The sequence below is a fragment of the Solea senegalensis genome, linkage group LG18 (genome assembly GCF_019176455.1).
Source record: "Solea senegalensis isolate Sse05_10M linkage group LG18, IFAPA_SoseM_1, whole genome shotgun sequence".
NCBI lineage: Eukaryota > Metazoa > Chordata > Actinopteri > Pleuronectiformes > Soleidae > Solea > Solea senegalensis.
Window position 1 is genome coordinate 202,204 of NC_058041.1, and position 22,318 is coordinate 224,521.

The 22,318-nt window shown below is 40.9% G+C and overlaps 1 protein-coding gene across 2 annotated transcripts in view; it reads right to left on the bottom strand.

The window, feature by feature from the left end:
- The window catches only part of LOC122759448 (dynein axonemal heavy chain 9-like), a 132,213-nt gene that overhangs the window by 63,671 nt on the left and 46,224 nt on the right, over positions 1 to 22,318 (bottom strand). For both annotated transcript variants that reach the window (XM_044014335.1, XM_044014337.1), the window contains 13 exons: positions 20,816 to 21,026; positions 20,613 to 20,740; positions 19,413 to 19,521; positions 17,259 to 17,406; positions 15,877 to 16,051; positions 14,890 to 15,063; positions 13,986 to 14,193; positions 13,707 to 13,872; positions 12,514 to 12,616; positions 11,090 to 11,329; positions 3,893 to 4,054; positions 1,465 to 1,661; positions 389 to 551 (listed from right to left, as the gene is read on the bottom strand). In XM_044014335.1, coding sequence (XP_043870270.1) covers positions 389 to 551; positions 1,465 to 1,661; positions 3,893 to 4,054; positions 11,090 to 11,329; positions 12,514 to 12,616; positions 13,707 to 13,872; positions 13,986 to 14,193; positions 14,890 to 15,063; positions 15,877 to 16,051; positions 17,259 to 17,406; positions 19,413 to 19,521; positions 20,613 to 20,740; positions 20,816 to 21,026 — 2,184 coding nt within the window. The remainder of the gene's footprint in view (positions 1 to 388; positions 552 to 1,464; positions 1,662 to 3,892; positions 4,055 to 11,089; positions 11,330 to 12,513; positions 12,617 to 13,706; positions 13,873 to 13,985; positions 14,194 to 14,889; positions 15,064 to 15,876; positions 16,052 to 17,258; positions 17,407 to 19,412; positions 19,522 to 20,612; positions 20,741 to 20,815; positions 21,027 to 22,318) is intronic.

Consider the following 22,318-nt stretch of genomic DNA (forward strand, 5'->3'; position numbering starts at 1 on the left):
TCACCAGTGGATTATTAAACTCCTGTGTGATGCGATGTTAAATCTGTGATTTTCTCTATGGAGTTTGGTGCACAGAGACCCAAAACTACTTTGATTCAAATTTTACTAAATAATGAAAATAACATCGAATCCACGAATGCCATGTAACTACGGCACCTTGACTATTTGCTGGATGATCATTCGGGAACCCCACACACAGACAGACACACAGACAGACACACACACACACACACACACACTTAGCAGTTAAATCAACTAAAATAATGTGTAAACAATGTAAAGATGGTAATTTAATAGTGAGGTCATTCTTGTACTGTGAGTTAATGAGACTGCTGGTTGTTTTTGGTGCAGAGTGAGGTGTGGCTGCTGCTGTGATTCCTCCTCAAACCTTCAGGTCAGCGATGCTGTAACCTTTCCTCAAGGTGATCTGGAAAACCTCCAGGTTGGCGATGAAGGCAGCCAGACGGGTCAGACTCTGCTTGCCGCTGCCGCCCACTCCCACCAGCAGCGCGTTCCCCCGCGGGGACTCCAGGATCCGGTTTATACGGCAGCTACGTGGTTAGAGGTGCAGACAGACAGTTGAGAAGGAGGCAGATGAAGATAAATCTGAGTCATAATCCAAACAGCTGAAGACAAACAGACACAGGTAGTTTCTGCCTCTCACAGTGAGTTTCAGAACACCGGGCATTTTTACAATCTGCTCACAAACACGATGCATATTTAATTTTCAATCATTTTGTAGCTCGACTATAGTGCACGCGTAACTTCTTATTACCGTAAATCCTATAGACCGTTAATGTGATATCTAGAAAATAAAACAAACTATGGACTTAGCTACCGAGCAACGGAGCAGCACCTGGAAGTGGTAAATTCAGGATTTTGTAATCACTAAACCACAAATAAAGCCGGAGGAATGACCAGCGAGTTTGCAGCTAGTAGTTTATTTAAATGAGGACACACCCAATCCACACTTCCTCCAGACACACCTGCGGTCCACACTGCCCCCAAAAAACTGAACAAAATGCAGCTGGCTTCATTGTAATTGGACGGGCAGAGAGGTAACATTTGAAATGTCATGACTCCGTTTACATGAAAGAAAACTAGTGTGAACACTTACTTTCAGTATCACTTTCAAACCCGTCCTCAGACTCGTGAGAGAAAACCTTTTCATTATTGTTGTTTCTCATTGATTGTACTTTTCTAAAACTGAGTAAACGACTGCAGGGAGGGAGAGAATCTACGTCATATAACGTATGTTTTCAGTCAAATAAAGTGTGGATTCACGACATTGAAAAACTGAAATTAAAATGTGAGGACACATGAAGCAGCACTGGCCGGCGAGTGAACCTGGCAGAGACGGTTTACTTTATTTGATATTTGCCGTGGTGTTATCATCGACTGTCGTATTGCCACAAGGAAGGACGACGACATATCACCAAAATCGCTGTTTTTGGAGCCACTCACATGTGGGCCATGGCGTCCTCAAACAGCACCAGGCTGAGCGTGGCGTTGACCTCGTTGTAGCCGTCCAGCGCCTCCAGCAGGGTCGAGTTCAGGCTGCTCCAGGACTCTGCCGACATGTACCTGGACTCCCCGATGCCACGGGCGAAGTGGCAGTACACGTTCATGTCCCTGGTCTGCTCCAGAGTGTCCTCCATGTCCTCAGGCACGGACACACAAACAACATTAGCATTAACAGGCACACAGCTGAACGTCACAGCTGCACAGCGCTGACCTGCTTCATTTATCCAGCCCGGCACAACTGTTGGACTCTGTAGAGATGGGTTTTTTTGTGAGTCTCTTAAGATTCCTGCTGTAAACCTCCACCAGTGTAAAGGTGCAGTGTGTGTGGCGATAAATAAGGAATGTTTCTGCACATGCGTGTTCCACTGCGGTCTACGCCTTCACCGTAACCCACGAGTCATTTCTCTTTTTATCACAAACTCACAATTAGAAAACATTGCTGCTCTGTGGCACATGGGAACATTTTCTTTTTTTTTATTACTGCACCTTCTGCGAATCTCAGTATTATACTGAAGAGATAAAGGAGCCATTTCTGTGAGAGATACATGTTTTAAATATGAATCAAAAACTTAGTTTCACACATAAAAACTTTGAAAACACTTAGAGACCTAACTTATGGCGCGCTTCCCTTTTACAGTTCGAGCACAACTCGCCTGAGCTCTACTCGTCTTTTTGTTCCAAGCGAGCTGAGCCGTTACTAAAATGTGCCGGCCACTGATTGGTCAGAGAGTGTCGTCACTGAAGAGTCACGAGCGCGACGTCTGACACGGAGCCAACAATGTCCAACTGTACATCAGTTACAAAGACTTAAGAATCCCTGAAAAGGTGTGTTAACCCTTCTGTGACCATCCTGCCGTCCTCGACCGTTTGAGATATGGAGAAAATTCAAAAACTATGGACCGGGCGACATTGACACAGCAGATAAAGTGGTAGAAGACGGATGGATTTACAAACACTTGTCATTACTGTAGAACCTCAGGACTTCAATCACAGACGAGATTCACCGGGGCATCACGCGTTTGTGACGTCAGCTTCTCAGAATTCCTAAACGGTTGAATTACTGCCAGATCCGGAAAAAGTGAAAGTTATCTTGGAAAAAAAGGGCAGAAGAATGCACTCATTGACAATTCTACAGCCATAAAATCAAAAATAAATCCAGGGTTAAAAAGATTTGTTCACAGAATGGTTCAGTACTTCCTGCATGACCGGAGCACAGACTCTGTCTGACACAGTCACTGAACTGAAATACCACTGAACGTGGTCATGATTCAGAATCACCATCGACCGCCGGCTTTCAGCTGTGCTGTCTCTAAATACACCAGACATTTGCTTTGAGATTAACAAATGTTTTTTAAGTCTTTTTAACTTTGATCTAAAGTTCAGACATTGTTCAATCGGACTCTTCCAGTGACAACACTCTCTGACCAATCAGTGAGCAGCAGTCTGTGGACGTCACATTTTAGTATCATCACGTCGTTTTCCATTACTTCATAGAGGGTTGAACTCTCCTGCACTTTAAATGTCATGCAAACATTAAACCGTGTTATATGGCAAAGTTATTGTTCCTAACGTGTCTCTCTCTCTCTCTCTCTATATATATACTGTATATATATGTATATATATATACATATACACATGTATGTACAGTACATATTTAAAATGACGTGTACTGCTGACCTCTTGGCCAAAGAAAATGTTTTTCCTCAATGTTTTGGTTGTTTTTTTTAAAAAAAGGTTAAATAAAAACAGACACAGACTGTCTGATTTTCTTTTGCAGGACATTGTTCCTAAATCATGGATCATTATCATGACAGAAATGAGGTTGCAAATTTTATTTGGTGCCAACCTGGGGAATGACTGTTAGAGCAGTGGGGGTGTATTCTCTCTCTCCTTGTCATTCTTTTCCCCTCTGTGTGTGTGTGTGTGTGTGTGTGTGTGTGTGTGTGTGTGTGTGTGTGTGAGTGTGTGTGAGTGTGTATACATACGGGTGTCAGCTTCTTCATTGTGGCATGACTAGTGTCGGGGTAGTGAGGGGAGCAGTGAACAGAAAAACCATTAAAATGTTTTCCAATTTGCTGGGCTGACAGCGCAGACCCTGACAGCCAGACCCCAACACCACACTGATTAATATTCTCTCTAACCCTCCACTGGCCCTCCATCCCATCTCTCACACACACACACCCCCAAAAACACTCCGTTCTCGCCTCTTCTCTCCTCGCTGTGTTGACCACTGATGTCCAGGTCCAGACACAGAGCAGGCAGCCTAATGATTTCCTCTGCCTCCTCTTCCCTTCCCTTCCCTTCTTTCCTTCCTTCCTTCCCTTCCTTTCCTTGTCTTCCCTCTGTTGAACTCTGTAAAAACTCTCACCTCGTAGAACTTTTTCACCGTGTCTGCCTGCAGCTTATCAAAGACCTGGAAGTCCTGCTCCTCCACCAGCTTGTCTCTGTAGACGCGGTTGCACTCGTGCAGGTAGATTTTCAGCAGGTCCGCGGGGGCTTTCAGACACTCGCTGGTACAGAAGAGGATGCCCTGAGTAGAAGGAGAGAGAGAGAGAGAGAGAGAGAGATAGTTTCATTCCAGACGCTGATTTAGGCCATTTTCACTACAGCGAGGATGTGGAAAATACAGCACAGTCACTTGGTGTAAATCAATGGATATTGAGTGGGCAAGCTGTTAGTAGGTGTGTCGGAGGAGCTGGGGACAGAAACGGCAGAGCTTTTCCTTTCATCTCGCACTCTCAGAAGTGTTGCTGCATGTGGCGATAAGTTCTGTGAGGCTGGTTTTGGACGGAAGGAAATTAATTACAGAGAAATCCAAGGTTCTGTCTGACATATCTGTTTTTATTGCTGCATCATTTCTGACTTTATTTCAGAGGCCAAATAGAGCAGAGCAGAGAAGAGCACTCCCCATTCCTATAATATATAAATTTCCTCTAATTCATGTTCTCTGCTAACAGTTAAGATAATCCTCCAAAACTAAGACCAGCTACCACATGAATTGTGAGCTTGAGTTTGAGTCAAAGCAAAAGAAAAATATCTAGAAATGTAAAAAAAAATAGATCCATTATTTTATACTGCCTGGTAACGTCTGAAAATATGTGTGTGCTTGATTCCAACTGTGAGTTACACTGCTAAGCTAAGCTAAGCTAAGATAGCCTTTATTGTCATTGTACAAAAACTCATACAACAAAATGAGCGGTTGCTACAACTTAGGGTGCATTTTAAAGCTCACATAGACCGGAAGCTCCAATTAACGCTGCGTTTGTGTGTGTATCTGCGTCATGACCTTGTTTATGAAACCCTAAAGTTTCAGAACAAACAGTTCAGCCACTGCTGAGAAAATAGTGTCGTATTGTTTTCCTGGGCTCTGCGAAGCGGATCGGCACTTCCTTATTTTGATGTCGTCATCAGTAAACCTCACCACTGCTCTCACCACCGTAGCGCCTCCTGGTGCGGGCACTAGTCCGGGCACATCCGGTTGCGTACATTCAACCCCAGAAGAAGAAGAACTACTCTCATTGTAGCTGCTGAGATGCAGAGCATCCACCGTGCCAGAGGGGGAGCTGTGTATCTGAGAGCTGGCCTATCTATTACATCACTTCCAGATACCTGGCCAATCACAGGACAGTGGGAATGCTCTCGTTGGCTGGCCAATCACAACACAGTCCACGTTCTGGGGGTGTGGCTTTGGTCTGAAACAGCGCGGCTGACGAGAGCGTCAGTGAGGAGATATTTTGATCAGCTCGTTTGCAGCGATTAGGAGGTTTTTAACCATGAAAACAAGTTCATATATGTAAATAGACCTCCATAACTAACATATATGTGTGACCGTGAAAACAAGTTAATATATGTAAGTAGACCTCCATAACTAACATATATATGTGACCGTGAAAACAAGTTAATATATGTTAGTAGACCTCCATGACTAACATGTGACCATGAAAACAAGTTAATATATGTAAGTAGACCTCTATAACTAACATATATGTGACCATGAAAACAAGTTAATATATGTAAGTAGACCTCCATAACTAACATATATGTGACCGTGAAAACAAGTTAATATATGTAAGTAGACCTCCATAACTAACATATATGTGACCATGAAAACAAGTTAATATATGTAAGTAGACCTCCATAACTAACATATATATGTGACCATGAAAACAAGTTAATATATGTAAGTAGACCTCCATAACTAACATATATGTGTGATACAAGCATTCGATGTCGCCTTTAATAAAAACTAACAGACAATAAAAACAAGAATACATAAATTAATGGGTTGTTGGCTGTTGGTTAGCACTAGCACTAGCCTCATGCTAGCAGTCACCACTTAATATTCACTCGCGGCAGCACGCAAGTAAACACAAACGCTCAAATGACCATGCAAATAACCCGATTAAAAAAGAAAATATCACTCTGCGTCCCGAGTGAATGCACTGTTTTTGAGTGATTAAAACATTTGACTGAACTTAAACTACTTAAAACTTAAAACTCATTATCATGTTAGCTTACCTTGCGAGCGGTAGTTTGACTAACGTCTTTAAACTAAGCAGGGGTTTAGTTTACATCCATTTTTTTATAGTTTGGCTAACCTAACTAGCTAACTTTAGTATGTTCTTTAACTTGTTTTCATCAAAAAAGAATGGTTCCTTTCATTTACCATTATGTGTTATATTAATTACAATTGTCTCTGTTTTTCTTTCCTTGTTTTTTGTCTTTTTTTATTATCATATAAAAAAAAAAACATTAATTACAGTTGGGGTTCACGTTTATCTTCATGCTAGCTTAGCTCACAGGTGCAATCTGGGCCTTTTGCATCAAATTCAAATTCTTGTGGCTGACTAAATCATGGATTATTATGGGCAGAAGAGACCGACTGAAGATTAACGTGTCCCCAGAGGACGTTTGCCTAACATGTAGGCTTTACCACGTCGCCTTTTCATGCCAACCAATGAGAACAGCGCAGTGCGCAGAACAAAACAGGTGCCGTATAGGATGAGGCGGAGGACGGACAGGCGCCGTGGAACTGTTTGTTCCCCTCTACGCTCCATCACACAGGAGGCTGAGGCAGGCAGATGTTGAGCGTTCCCAGCCCCCAGAACATATTCTAATCAACAGAATCATCTCCGGGGGGGTAAAGCCAGCTAAATCTGATATACCTTCATATCTGAGCCCACTGAATGTGACAATTGGCTGCTAAATCATCCACTGTGTAATGGTGCCGATGGAGTGTGTGCTGTGTGTGTGCGCTGAAAGATTCAGACTGAGCCTGAGAATTATCGCCGCTCCTCGACGTCAACTAAAGTCAAGCTGTCTTCCACGAGTATGCGCACGTGAACAAACCAATTCTCTGACTTGTAGTAGATCTCTTTTTCTGCTCCGTTTCATCGTTTAATGGTGTCAATCACGACAACGTTCTTTTATTCTTTTTTGTCAAAAAAGCTGCTTGAGGAAAACAAAACACCATATGGCAACTCTACACAAGAGTCACACTCAGCCATTCGTCATATCAATCAAGCAAACGCTGGAAAATCCACTCTTGTGTAAAGGTACAAGTAAAAAGACTGACATTTAAAGTCCAAGTTAATGTGAGTTTGTAGAGTAAAAACTGAAACAAGTTGAGGTGATGATAAATGAGCAGAAACATGATATATGATATACATGATATAACACCTTGTGACAGTTCAGAGAGTGTTGGAATAGAAATAGAAAGAAAAACACTTGTGTTTTCTGTTGATTCTGGGCTTTCAAACAATGAGCATCTTCTTTGTTAGCATGAAGATAAAGAAAATAAGCACATTGTTTTGGAGATTACTGAAGTAACTGGCTTCACTGATAATATAAGAAATGTTCATTTACAGCCCATGTTTTAGTTTAGTGTCTTGGTCTGTTGCTCCACCTAATGCCACACACCCACCCAACAACACAGTTATTGTCAGCAGAGTTATTCAAATATGACAGGTCAGAAATTCCAACTTTACCTGAACTCAAACAGTCTGAGTACCCATTTCAAAAAGGGAGGTGCAGTGGGAGCACTGGGCGCAAGTCGCTGTATTTTGAACAGAAGGGCATTTCTTTTCACCATCAGCCGAAGCATTGGTGCACTCTCTGTCGTGGAACTGTCTGCAGACAAGGTGAAACTCGTGTGCGGCTACAGATGGTGTTATGAAACCATACAAGACGGTGGTTTACAACTGATCTCAAAAGAGATTAAGATCCGTTCTTGCGTTGGCTCGCCTAGAAGATCTGAAATCAACAACAAAGCACTAAGAAACTAAGAGGAGAGAACTTTGCCGACTTCAGCTCCGCCCCTGATCTTTCGCTGCTTTGTTCCGCTCAGGTGAAAAGGATTAGAGAGCTGTGTGTCGGCATGTATCTGTCTGTCCGTCCGCCTGTCAGACCGCCTTGTAGTGGAAGAAGCTCTCCTGTGTAGCTTGACATCTGCTGTGACTCCCAGACAAAATCCACCCACCACCACCCGCTCCAACTACCCAGCTGACTATTATTGTACGGACATATTGTCCAGTCAGTGCAGCTCATTTTCAGAGGCCTCATCTCTGCCCTTCTCTTTCGCTCCGTCCTGTTTTCTCCTCCCGTCCACTCAACCTCAAGGAGCTCATTTAGGCTGACGTGGGAAAGACAGGCCCACACATTCACCCGCTGGTCATGGCAGCGAGCAAGTGCCGGCAAACAGTGCTCTCTGACAACCCTCTGATATGAGACTGTTTGTTTAGCCCTAATAGTAAAATCTGGCTGCTGTACTTGTGTACACATACATACATATATATATATATATATATATATACATATATATATATATAGATATCTATATATATACATACATATATATAGATACATATATATGTATCTATTTATATACATACATATATATATATATAGATACATATATATGTATCTATATATATACATACATATATACGTGTATATATATATACATATATATATACACGTATATATATATATATGTATATATACACACAGTATATGTATATACATGTATATACATATACTGTATATACATATATATATATACATATACATGGAGAGAGAGTAGGTCTAATTTAACGCCCACAGGACGTCGCGTCTTGACGCTTGGAGACTGAGTATGAAGCAGAAAGACTGTAAGAAAGTGAAAGACAGAGTGGAAAAGTTTAGAGAGAGTTAGCTGTAAATCTCACTTAGTATTCAACCAAAATAACCCTTAACCTGAGAATTTTGTCAGCAAATAGCATAAATACCCTCATAAAGATGCAACCTTGAGCATCGCCCGGACCACTTTATCTTGTCAGGTCTTTTTAAAAACACAGCTCTCTGCGCTCGTCATTCTGCCTCATTAGGAGACGATCATAACAAGACCTTTGGCTGCGTCTCCCGAAACCCAAACGTGGATCAAAAAAAGTCCCCTCAATTATTTTCGGCTGATGCGAAACATCTGAGACGTCACAATCCACAAAAGCACTGAGCGACTGACTATTTAGGCCCCGCACTCCAAAATTACAGGGAGTGTTTTGTACCTTCTTATACTATATACACTTTGTTTTTTGACTCATGAAGGTACAAAAGCTCAGAGACAAAGCTGTGAAGCTGCCAGGGAGTTAGGAACTTCAAACGGGCTCCAGACATCCCCATTTTGTCTGTCTTCACAATCTCTCCAGAGGAACCGCAGCGAAAGCTGTCACCGCATTTCCTCTCTGTAGTTCCTGGACGTCCAGTTGTGCCACGCTGGCCCTTTTTTTAAAATGGTGCGGCTGCTTGAAGGCAGCGTTACTGTATGTGTGTGCTCAAAGTTCTGAAAGGTAAGTCTCAGGGTCATGCAGGGCTCTGTGCTTTGGGATGCTAATTATGCTTAATCTAAAAGTGCAGGAGGCTTAAACCTGGTGCCGAGCAGCTCATTATAACGGCTGAAATCCACAAGTCAGAGGAATTTATTCAGTTAAGACAGAGTGGGAACTGTGGGAAAACACCTTCATAATCACCAGCTCACAACACAGTGACGAGTTAATATTCACACAGCTTTTTCAATGCGTTTGTGCACAAATGTTTGAGTGCAACTTTACGGAAGACGTCAAAACCACGAACGTCAATGTCATATTGTTTTTTTATCAAATCTTCCTTAAGAGACATGATCACAGAAATAAGTATGTCAGTTCATATGAACTGAATGGGTCATAAATGCACCTCCCGTGGTCTCTTCTAATTAGATTCTTCTTCTCCGTTCAAAAAAACACAAACGTCATTTATGTTCGCAAATGGCAAACGTCCGACTATGATGAGGAAGTGTCCATCAACAAATCATGAGGCACAAAGGAAAATACAGTGAAAAGTATAGAGAAAGACAGTGAAAAACACAGAGAAAGACACAGAGAAACAGAGACAGTCACAAGGACACAAAGAAGGACATGGAGAAAGACAGGAAAGATGCAGAGAAAGAGACAAAAAAAACCAGAAAGACAGTATTAGCTGACATGACAAATTTCCTGGTGAACAGCAGGTTATGTTATCATTGTTAAGGTAACATAGTTTTGCAAAATCCTCAAGATGTTCACCACATTATTATCAACACTGTGTTTTTAGGTATTTCATTAAATTGCCACAAAATGGCAGTTCAATACAAAATGGCCACCTTCCTGTTGGTTTTGGGTCATGGGCTCCATGGACTTTTTGTTTGTCTTGACATGATTTGCATTTGTACTAATTTTAGTTCACGTACATAAAGTACACGACCGTTAAAAGTTGTTTAAATTGGGTGGAGCAAATATTTAGCTTCATCAATTCACCAATTTTTACTTTCCGCCCGTGTTCAGGCCCTAAAATCTGCTATCTCTTTGACGCAATAATAATCATAGTAACTCCTTCAGTTACAAAATACTCAAAATAAAGCGACAGTTCGAGTCAGTTTCAAGGCATAAAAAAAATAAATGGCAGAATCAGCTGACCTCAGCCACTTTAAAAGTCATTAAGACGCAAAAATATTGACTCGCGCAGCTTTTTAAACAAGTGCATTGGAAACAATATTTCATCACATGTGCAGCAACAGACAGTTTTTTAACCAGAGCTGAGGAATTATGAAAAATGAAGTTCCCGTAGCCGAGTGGCTTAAAGCATTAATTATTACAGTGGAGTGTGTTAAATGAGAGCGCCTGCCCTCCGTGAAACCGTGGAGGATCCTGACAGAAATATTGCCCCAGAAGCGTCTCCCCCTGACAGCCTCCTTGCTCCGACATTATATTCATTTAAATACATTAAATCACCGCTAACACCCGTGGAAAGTGCAAATCCATTCTATTTTCTCTCACACTTATCTCAGACTTATTTCCAGCTTTCAGACTCGGCTTTTAAATCAATAATCATTTAGATGAGAAATTAGTGACAGAAGCCTGGCTCTTTCCACACGGGAGGCAGAGCCGCAGAAATGAGGAGAGAACCCGAGGGGTGGGGGCAAAAAAAAGAAAAGAAATCTTGTTTGAGATGGGGAAAAGTATAGAAGCAGAACTTTTGAGAAGGTTGACGTTAAGTTTTTTGGATGTGTGTGAATCACCTGGAAGATGTTGGAGAGGTCTCGCAGGTTGAAGATGTAGTGGAACTTGACGGCTGTGGGGAGGAACGTGGAGGAGATGCGTTGGTGCAGCGCCAGCGCGAGCTGCACCGCGGTGGGGCAACTCTTCTGCAGTGCGCCGGCGAAGCCCTCGCCTCTGAGGTGCTGCAACAGGATGGAGGTGTAGATGGTGGAGAGGGCGTCGGCTCCGGGAAACGACAGTGCAAAGACTGAGAAGTGGCGCTGTGGATGCGGAAAGAGCAGCAACACAGTCATATAAGTGGGTACATACCAAGTTTATGACATCTTCAGAATATGTTCATCGCTTCATTGCGCTGTTAAACAACATTTTCTGACTGGAAAATACCATAGAGAAAATCAGCGATTTTTAAAATATGTTATTTTGTGACTTCGGTGTTTGAGTAGCTCCTGTGTCTACGCCAGCGAAAAATGTCAATTTTCTCTAAGGGTTTTGGTGTGAGCGAGAGAGCACTTAAAAACTTCAGTTTTCCCGGCAAAAAAGTCTGTTTAACAGTGAAATAAAGTAGAAAACATGATGTCGAGATATCATAGACTTAAGCTAATATTGATCTTATCAAGGTGAGCCTTTTGGTAAGTTTTCCATGGCCGACATGTTTGCGTTATTAACTGGTTGTTGGATAGAAACACGTCTCACAAATTGTAGAAGAAATGTACCGCAGACACCGTAAAAAAAAGAGTAATAACAAGTGTCTGAAAAGTCTCAAGCTTTTATTGCAATATCTGCTGACTTGTCTTGGTTTATGCCAAGACGCCAGAATTTGCCACAAATGTGTCACCCCCCAGCGTCTACACCGTGTGACACTGAGGAACACATTTGACAACTTTTTACCGTTATCTTGTCCAGATTAAAAGTACCAAATTTGAAGTTGATTGCAGAAAAGCTGTAGGAGGAGTTTGTTGAACTACTACATGTAAAATTGCCAGATTGCCAACCTCCCTGTTGGTTTTGGGTCATGGGTGCAATGGACTTTTTGGTTTGTCTTGACATGACACACACGTGTACCAATTTTAGTTCACGTATGTGAGTCGACTGTCGAATTTTTGCTACGACTGATGTAAATTTAAAAACAGTGTGCAAATGCAATTGTGATGAATTGAACTACTTTTTTTAATGAAAATGACCAATGTCTTGACCATTTCATGCATTTTTAAGTGATTATATAGGAATATTTGCCCTTTTGCAGTGGGTATACTACACTATTTCTCTGTATCTCGTACAAGCTACCCCTTTAAAAGTGGGAGGAAAATGTATAGATGTTGTACAGGATGTACAAAAAGGGGGAGTTAGTCCTCATCTTACCTCTGCAGCGTGTTGCATAACAGAGGAACATGGTGTACTGGGTGTGTGTGTGTGTGTGTGTGTGTGTGTGTGTGTGTGTGTGTACCTGCAGTCGTGGATTGATGGTGAAGCTTCCAGCTGTGGGGTTCATGCAGGACACGTACTGAACGTTGTGTATCTCCTTCAAAAGCAGTTTATTGCGGTCGTACCTGAGAGTTCACACACACACACGTGAAAAATGAAGAAAGGGAAGAAAAAAAAAATCATTATTTAACAGCTTCACACACACGCGCGCACACGCACACGCCTCAGCTCCTACTTAAGCTGGCGTGGCTCAGTAACAACCTCCTTCCTGTCAATTTCATACCTGAAATCCTCCCCGTGTATCAGGAGCGGGCCGAGCATGTCTAAGCCACTCGGCCTGTGTCTGACGCTCAGAGGAACCCATGTTCACAGTGACTCACTGTGGGTCACACAGCCGAGCAGTTCAATCTTTTAAAATGGGGAACTGTAGAAACATCCACGCCTATATTTCACTTTAGACTCTATTTGCAACGTACTGATAATAACATATGGAGAAAATGTCCATTGTGTCCTCATAAATGTACAATGTACAGATTGTTGAAGTCTTATGACGTGGGTTTACATGAGGTACAGAATTGCTTTTGTGGGAAGCCATTTTGAGACATGTCTGCCCAGAAAGAAAAACAGGAGAGAAAAACTGATTTTAACCAATTAACAAAAGGATCACTTGATGAAATCTATACCTCCTTAACTCTGTGATATCTTAGGAAAATGTTTTCCAGTTCTTTTTAACACTATAGAGCATTTTTTAACTGGAAACTGAAGTTTGAAAACCAGTTACTCTACTGCACCAAATCCCATAGAAACAATCAGCGATTTTATCTCATGGGGACACAGGAGCTGCTGATCTCCTGCTGCCTTGTTTTGGAAAGTTTGTGTCATTTTGTTCAATCGAAAACAAAGCAACAAAGCTTCTCATACACCAAACTCACAAAATAAAATATCATGAGCATACTTAAGGAACGTAGCAGTGGATCAACAGCTCCTGTGTGCGGTGATGTAAAATCGCTCATTTTCTCTATGGGCTTTGGTTGCGGGAGAGTGAGCGGTTTTAGAAAGTGACACAAACTTCTGTTTCCTGTAATAAAATGTGTGTCTAACAGCAAATATCTCTTTTAATGTGTCGTCGACATGAGCGAGTGTGGATTTTATTGTGGTTTATTGTATAACTGTTACTTTTATCCATGTTTTATATCTTTTCATGTAACATCTTACCAGTGGTTGTAGTCCATGTGTTGGCGTATGAGCGTGTGAGGCTGCACGGTGCCGTATGCGTCCACCTCGGGCATGTTCATGTCGTCGATGAAGTAGACGAGCCGTCTGCTGCCCGGAGGTCCGTAGTTACGCCCCGCCTTCTTCTCCAGAGGCTTCTCAAGAACGGCTTCATCAGAAATACAAAAAATCAAAGTGTCATTCATGATATTCACCTGTGACGCTTAATATTTCCTGCAGCAGTCGTGTAAAAACTACAGTGCGACATGCAAAAAACGTCACCTTGGAGCATGGCAGACGTGGTGTAGTAGTTGAAAGGCACGTTTTTAATCATGTACTTCTCGGCGTCCAGTGATCCCAGTTTGTCCCCAACCAGGACAGACTTCCCCGTCCCGGCGTTCCCGACCAACATGACTGGCCGGCAGTTTTCCAGGAGGCGGTCCATGAAGTAACGCACTCTGATGGTCTCTGTGGTGTGAACCAAACAAGCCTGCGCACAAAAGAGAAAGTTTTATAACTAGTATAAGGTAAATAATGAATATTTTCATTAGAAGACGCAACTATTTATCAATCACTAAGTTAATAACCAACTGTTTCAAAAAAAATAACAGAGTTTAAATGTGAATTTTTTTTATTAAAAAATATGCCTATTTTCTTTTTTATTTAAAAATATGCCTATTTTCTTTTTCTAATTTAAAAATGTGATTTTTTTTATTTAAAAAAATGTGAATTTTTCCTTTTTTTAATTAAAAAAAAAGGTATTTTTCTGGTGTAAGACTTTTCAGGAAAATCACAATGTATCACCGTTTTCTGACATTCTATGCAGCGCTACTCAATTAGCTGAGAGAATAATTGACACATTAGTTAATAACTGAAAACAGAAATTAGCTACACTCCTGATTTTAATCATTAATCACTCAACAAGTCTGGCAGACGACGCATAACGAAAATCAATTGATATTGACGCGATAAAGAATTAAAAAAACACAATTTTAAGTATGAAAGTTTTAGCTCAACAAGTGAGATTTTTAAATGAATAAATAAAGTTTAAATACCACAATTAACTGGTTTCTTTCACCAGGTAAACCTGGAAATATGTTTAGGAATAGTGTTTTCGTGTTTTGTGATGATGGTTTTCCACTTCTAGGCCACCGTAGTGACACATAATGAGCACTGAGGGTCGTACCTGCAGCGGCGCGTCCACGTCCATCTCAAACTTGGGCACCATCTTGGACCAGGGTTCAAACTTCTTGCTCTCAGGGTCGATGTAGTAATCGAAGACGGTTCCCTGCGTGGGGAACTTGACACTTTTGAACTCGGCCACCCACCACTTGCTGAACTCCACTCTGTAGTCCACCAGCTGCTCACACACACACAGAGACAGAGAGAGACAGAGAGGAGAGAGAGAGGGAGAGAGGGAGAGAGGGGGAGGGAGAGGGTCAATAATCTAAAATGACTTCCTCTCCTGCGTACAGTAGCTATAGATCCGTGCGTTTGATTTACACTGGCGTGGACACAAACCACGGGGATGGATAAACTGCAGCTGAAGGATAGAAAATTAGAGATGGCAGCTATATCTACACTGAAGTAGCCTCATCACCTACAGACTGGCAGCTCCTCTCCTTCCTCTTCCTCCTCCTCCTCTTCATACCTGTCTCTTCTCCCCCAACACTACCAACTCTCCAGTCAATAAAACCACTTAGTATTTAAATGCATTTGTGATGGGAAAATAAAGTGGAGTACGTTTGTACCAAAGGGAAAGCAGTGTTCATCCCATAACTTAGACGAAACACACTTACTCCAAGGCGCTAACTGGATTGCTTAGCAACTGCTCGGCTCTCATTTAAATTCAGCGTGTGTGTGTGTGTGTGTATGAGCGGGAATTCATTTTTTTTTGACGGAGAGAAATAACCCTCACTTTTTTCCTTCCGCCTGGGAATAATTTCCATAAACAGAGGCACGAAAAGAAAGTTATATAAGAGTCGGCGAGGCTTAAATAACACCAAGAAAATATCCTGTAATGCAAGTGCAAAAGACTCGCTGTCAGGACGGAGTTATGAGGAGGATAGAAACTGAGAGAAAGAGTGCGACCACTTAGTAAGCGCCTCACATGGCCACACACACACACACACACAGACACACACACACACACAGACACACACACACAGAGTACCTGGTCCTGGAACAAGGCTCCCCCAAAGGCCCAGACTGCAGCGAAGACGAAATAGAGCTCATAAAGTTCCTTGGCGCAGTCGGGGGGCGTGCTCTCCGGAGTCAGGAGACACTCGAGCAGGTAGCACAGCGTCTGCACCAGACTCTGCTCGGGGATGGGGATGATTTTTTTGAACCTGACGAGAGAAGAAGAAGAAGAAGAAGAAGAAGAACATCACGACACCTGTTACAGCTGAGGCTGTGGCTCAGGACTCATGACAGAAACGTCATTTTTAATAGATTAAATAAATATGTTTGAAGGTTTTCAAAAGTTTTTGCCTCTTAAATGTGAACATTTTCTATTTTAAGGATGAAAAATTACTTTTGAGAACGTTTTCTTGACATTTTATGCAGCGCTACTCATTTAGCTGAGAAAATAATTGACATTAGTTGTAAAACTGGAAAAAAATGATTTTAATGATTAATCGCAGAAACAAGTCTGGCAGGTGACACTCGATACAAATCAATTGACGTCGACTCGATAATGAATTGTTAAGACACAAGTTTTACGTGTGAAATTAAATGCGTTAGCTCAAATGTGTGAAATATCAAATGAAGAAATATGCTTCTTACCTGGAAATAATTCAACACTGAGGAATTTTGCAAGCAAAAAATAAGACATGATTTATGTCCATCGCTGTCTGAAGTGGACATTGATAAGAAAATGAACACAGTTGAACTCTTAAATATTATAAATATATTTGCCACTTAATCTCAGCATTATACAGTCTTCTCTGACTGGAAACTCTTAGTCCAGAACCTCATAACCACAACCTGATTTAAATCAACTCAAACTTTATATTGTGTGGCCAAAGTTAATAAATGTTGATTAGGCTTATAGATGCCAGTAAAAAAGGCAATAATGCATCATTCACTCTGATAAAACACCATAAAAGAATAAGAACGTGCATGACCATTATTTGTCAGCTAAATTTCATTCTGGTGACAATTTAGCTGAGTCCGAACGAGTTGAACCAGTTAAATTATGCTTTTCACAGATGTTTCACAGTAAAAAAAAAAAAAATACAGCAACTGTGTTTACTTTTGAGACAGAGTGTTAGAAATGCGGTGGATTTCTCAGATTTGTCACAGGACAAAAAGCGTCCTCCTCTCACTTCCTGTTTCTGTTTGGTTATTTTTTGCTCCAACAGCAGTAGTGACAGAGGTGTTGGAGGAGGCGACTGAATCAATGCAGGAGAGCGTCCAGTTCCTCTGAGTCACACCCTGTTTTTATCCAATGCAAAAACAGCACACCCACCACTGCTTATACGTACGTCACACTAGAACTATAACATACATATGTCGACATCCTGGACTCGACTGTGAGCGGTTTTTAATTCTCACCTGGACCTGACCACGTCCAAACACGGGGGGAGATACTTGTCAAACAGCAGCGTCAGGTTGGTCTTCTCTGACTGGACGTCCCTCTTGTCGATCCAGCTGAACACTGGTGGACTCCAGCCGAGGTCTGCGGGGTTAATATACAGGATTCCTGGAGAAAATACAAAATATTTAAAAAAAATTACTTCTTACAACTACACAAACAAATAAATCAATACAGACAAATACATTTTCTGTGCTTCACCTTATTTCTTTGTTTGTTTTTTGATGTTTCTCTTTCCTTTGTGATGTCCTCTCATGCCCGTCATCTTCAAATAACGGACTAGTTTGCAAATTAGTTATTTGCTACCTAGTTAGTCTGCTATGTAATTAGTTCACTAGATAATTGGTTAACAAAGTGAGAAAGTTAGCAAGTCGTGTTAAGTGGCAGATTAGCATCCACAGTGTTGGATAATTCCTTGGATAATAAGTTAGTTATTAAGTTAATTAGTTAGCTAAATAAAACAGTATTTACTTAGTTTACAAATTAGGTTGCTGGCTATTTATGTAGTTAGCCATCTTGTTAGCTAGTTTTTTGTTTTGATTAGAGCTAATTTGTTTGCTAGTTAGTCTGCTACGTAATTAGTTCACTAGCTAATTAGTAACTAAAAAGTTAGTTAGTTAGCAGGTTGTGTTTAGTGGCAGATGGCATCCATAATGTTGCACTATTTCTTGTTCTCATTCTTTCCTCCTCAATAATTAGTTTTACTGTAATTAGTTTACAGTAGTTACTTAGCCTATAAACTAGGTCTCTAGGTAGTTAGTCATATAGCCAATATGTCAACTAGTTTGTTTCTCTGCAAGATAATTAGCTTGCTTGTTGGAGTACTAGCTGATTTGTTTGCTAGTTAGTTGTTGTATTCAGTGGCAGATAGCATCCATAAAATTGCAGTTCTGCCTTCTACTTATTCTTCCCTCCAGGGTAATTAGTTAGTTATTAAGTTAATTTGTTCGCTAAACATTACAGTATACACAGTTGGCATCTATAATGATGAAGTGCCGCCTTCTTGTTCTCTGCCTCTTCTCATTTTTCCTCCTTGGATAACTATTTAATTAGTTAGTTAGTTATTTAGTTAGCTAATTATTGCAGTAGCGACTTAACTTATGAATTAGCTCAGTAGCTTATTAGTTAGTTTGACAATTTGTTGGCGAGTTTGTTTGTTTGCAAGCTAATTAGTTTGCTAGTTAGTTATACAGTTATATATGGAGTGAGTGTCTGGACTTGGAATAATTTGGTAAATGTTTGACTTATGTATTAGTTATTTATTCAGTGATTATTAATAGCAGCCTTCCTCATGTTGATTTAGTCAACCGTTATTTTGTCAACTATCATTGCAAATATCTTAATTTCCGTTCAAAGTCTATGGTGTTACATGTATAAAAGGAGAAATGTAGGACACCTCATCACTGTTGTCTGTGTTGTTATTTGATTTTAATGTCTTATACTTATATATTTACCACACAGAATAAAATCCATAAAAACAAAAGCTAAACAAACAGACAGGTGTGCTGCATTTCACTTTTCATTCCGTTTGTTTTTACTGTATTCTTTTTCTTTATTCTTCTCACTGGCTTTCACTTGAGTGGAGGTGAGACCTTGACTTCATCTGCTGCTGTGCACTTTCATATACTCGCATATTTGAGTTTCTATTTTTATTGCCTTTTGTGTTTCTTTCCTACTTATTCTGTTTCATGTATATATATGTATATACTGTATATACATATATATACATACACACATATATGTATACTGTATATATCAGAATCAGAAGAGCTTTATTGCCAAGTATGATTTGCACATACAAGGAATTTGTTCTGGTGTCATTGGTGCATAACAAGCATACAAAATTTTAAAAAAGTTAAGTGAAACAGTAGAGACCTTGACTATATATATATATATATATATATATATATATATATATATATATATATATATATATATATATATATATATATATATATATATATATATATATATATACATACACATATGTATTTTTTTAAAATATTATTTCATATTGTATTTGAAGCTGATTAGGATCGAGTGTGTATATATAACCAAAATTAAGACTTTAAGTGACATTATGGAACAGGTAAGGCAAGGAAATGAGGAACTACCAGCTCTGGATACTGTAGCAGGGGTCGCAGTGCGGAGGTGACTGATCTCAAACACCAGCCTCATGGTTGGGTTCAGGGGGATTCGCTCGTTACTGGCCAGAGTCAGCACCTTTAAAAACACACAGCCGTGTAAATATCATCATAATCTGTGTGTCGTGATCTCATCAGCTCTCTTCACTGTCATTACATCTCACACACACACACAGCCATTTATTTTCAGTTCAACAGCGAGTGGTATTGATTTAATTTTCTCACAGCGATGAGTCAACCACAATTTTCCTCTTCATATTCACATCTGACCACTCATTCAGTCAACAAACACACACAGTGAAGGTGTCATTTTGATCTTGAAAAAAAGACTAACGGTGCGTTCACATCGCAAATATTCCACGTAATGAGATTCAAACAAAGTAATTCAGCCATTTTGTACCAATCGTGCAAAGACAACACATTTGTTTTGTTTGTTTCAGCCATTTGAATTGAAACAACTTGATTTCATTTTGTCTTACTTTTTTCGTTCGTTTGTCTTACTATTGGTGGCTAATTGTTGGCTAATATAGCATTAGCCACAGGTAAATGATTGACCAATGCAAATAGTGGAAGGATCACAAAAGGCAATTTTTACTTGCAGACAGAGTACAAAAGTCATCACACAAAGACCAATTATCGCTGAGATAGTGATGAAAAAAATCCATTGGTGTTTCAGACCACTAGATGGCGCCAAGAGCTCACTCTCAATAGCTGTTGTGTGAGTATATCATGATATGATACTTTCAATATCGCGAAATCGTATTGTGACTTACACGATACGTGATAATATCGTAATTAGCTCTAGCATTAGCACCAGGTGAGCTGTCATTGGTAGTTTACTTATGGCAAGACTACATTTGCGAAAAACTCACCTTAAAGACCTCTCCAGATTTACCCACATCCCATGTTTGCATAGAATTGCTCAAGCATTCTGTATATTCTGCACATCTCTTCACAATTAAATAACGTACGAGTATTGTTTTGGCATTCCCCGCATGTGTACCCAATCAAATATTCAATCCCAATCCCACATTTTTGAGCTGCACACTGATGACAGCACGGGTTCTACAGTCTACTGTCCCCTAACATGGGTGGATGTGACATTCATGTCACACGGGTGCACATGAATCAGCCTTTCATTAACACACCCACACAGCCGCTCGCTCACACCTTGTTGTCATCCATGACTGTGTTGAGTGACTCAATCCACATTGGGTCAATGTCCCCATCCAGGACGATCCACTTAGGCCCGCTGTGAGTGACATTGGCTAGTTCACGCATGATGTGGGAGAAAAGGCCTACAGAAACAGAGAGAGAGGGTCATCGTGGGTCAGGTGGTAAATTATGCTAAAACTCCAGGACTCATTAGTCACCGTCTTTCCACTCTCGGGTCGCTGGGTTGATGATGCCGAAGAGCTCGTCGTTGGTCACCGCCTTCGGATTGAGGTCGGCCCACACCGGCTTGCACTTCATGTTCTGGTAGGTCCGCTGCAGCGACCTCATCACCTGACTCTTCCCGGTGCCGGCGTTCCCGATCACGAACACAGAGTGACGCACAGCCAGCAGCTCCTCCAGCTGCACCACCTGTGGAAGCATCATGTTGTTTGGGGGGGGGGGCTTTGTTTACAACGAAGGGGCAGACAGAATATAAAAGCAGCTGCTTTCGCTGTGGGACTTCAGTCCAGCGACTCTCATCCTCACTGTTGTGCTTCATAGTGAATATAATGTGATGCAGAATGACTGTGCTGTGCTGCACTGCGGTGCAGCAGTTCAGTTTAGTACGCTGTTCACAGACACACTGTGGGAAGACAGATACCTGCATAGCTTAAGGGGCATTCCACCATTTTTTAACCCAGAAAGTTAAGATTCTGTTGCACGACAAATATTCTGTATATGCAGATGACATTGACACTTACACTACACACTTGTTGTCTGAGACATCGAGGCTTATTTGCTAAAAACAGCAGTGAGGCAAGGAAAAACTGATTTTAGCGACTTAATAGGAGGCTCATTGTATTAAAGCCATGCCTGCTTTAGTCTAAGATATCTTGAAATTAAGCACATTTCTTGTTTTTAACCATAAAACAGCCTGTGTGTGACAGTAAGTCTTTTAGAAATGTCAGTTTTCAGTCAAAATCAGGCTGTTTTACCGAGAAAAACGTTTTGTATATGCAGATGACATCGTCACATTTGAGACACAAAGGCTCACTCACTAAAACAGCAATAACATGAGGAAAAACTGATTTTAGCAACTTAACAAAAGGCTAACCTTATTGAACCATAAAGCAGACTGTTTTTGACTGGAAACTGACATTTCTAAACATCTCACTCTCACACCAAAGTCCATAGAGAAAACCAGCGATTTTAGCTTACAGGAACACTGGTAGCTGCTGGTCTATTTTATCAATGGCCTTTGGTGTGGGGGAGTGAGTGGTTTATAAAATGGCACAAACTTTAGAAATATACACATATATATATATACACACACATACATTTTTATTACAGTGAGAGCTGTTTGTGCTGACTCTGTACAACCACACGTGGAATACATATTTCTGATTTTTAAACATTTCACACATTTAGTTTTACTTGTCAAGCAGTTTGGCTTCATCCAGGTGTGCGGTGCATGAGTAACACAGAGTGACAGCAGGGAAGAAGTGAGTCAGACAGAGAGAGAAACAGAAAGAGAGATTTCCTCCCCACTTCCACTCAAACACACAGATGTCGGAGCTCAATCAATGCCATCGAGTGGACTCCTCATGGCTCCCACTCCCCCGTCCATTCAGCTGCAGCACAGGCAGCTTTTGCCCTGGCTGATTACTGATTTGATGTGGAATGGACTAATACTAGTAGTCCAGGATAAGACATAAAGGTAT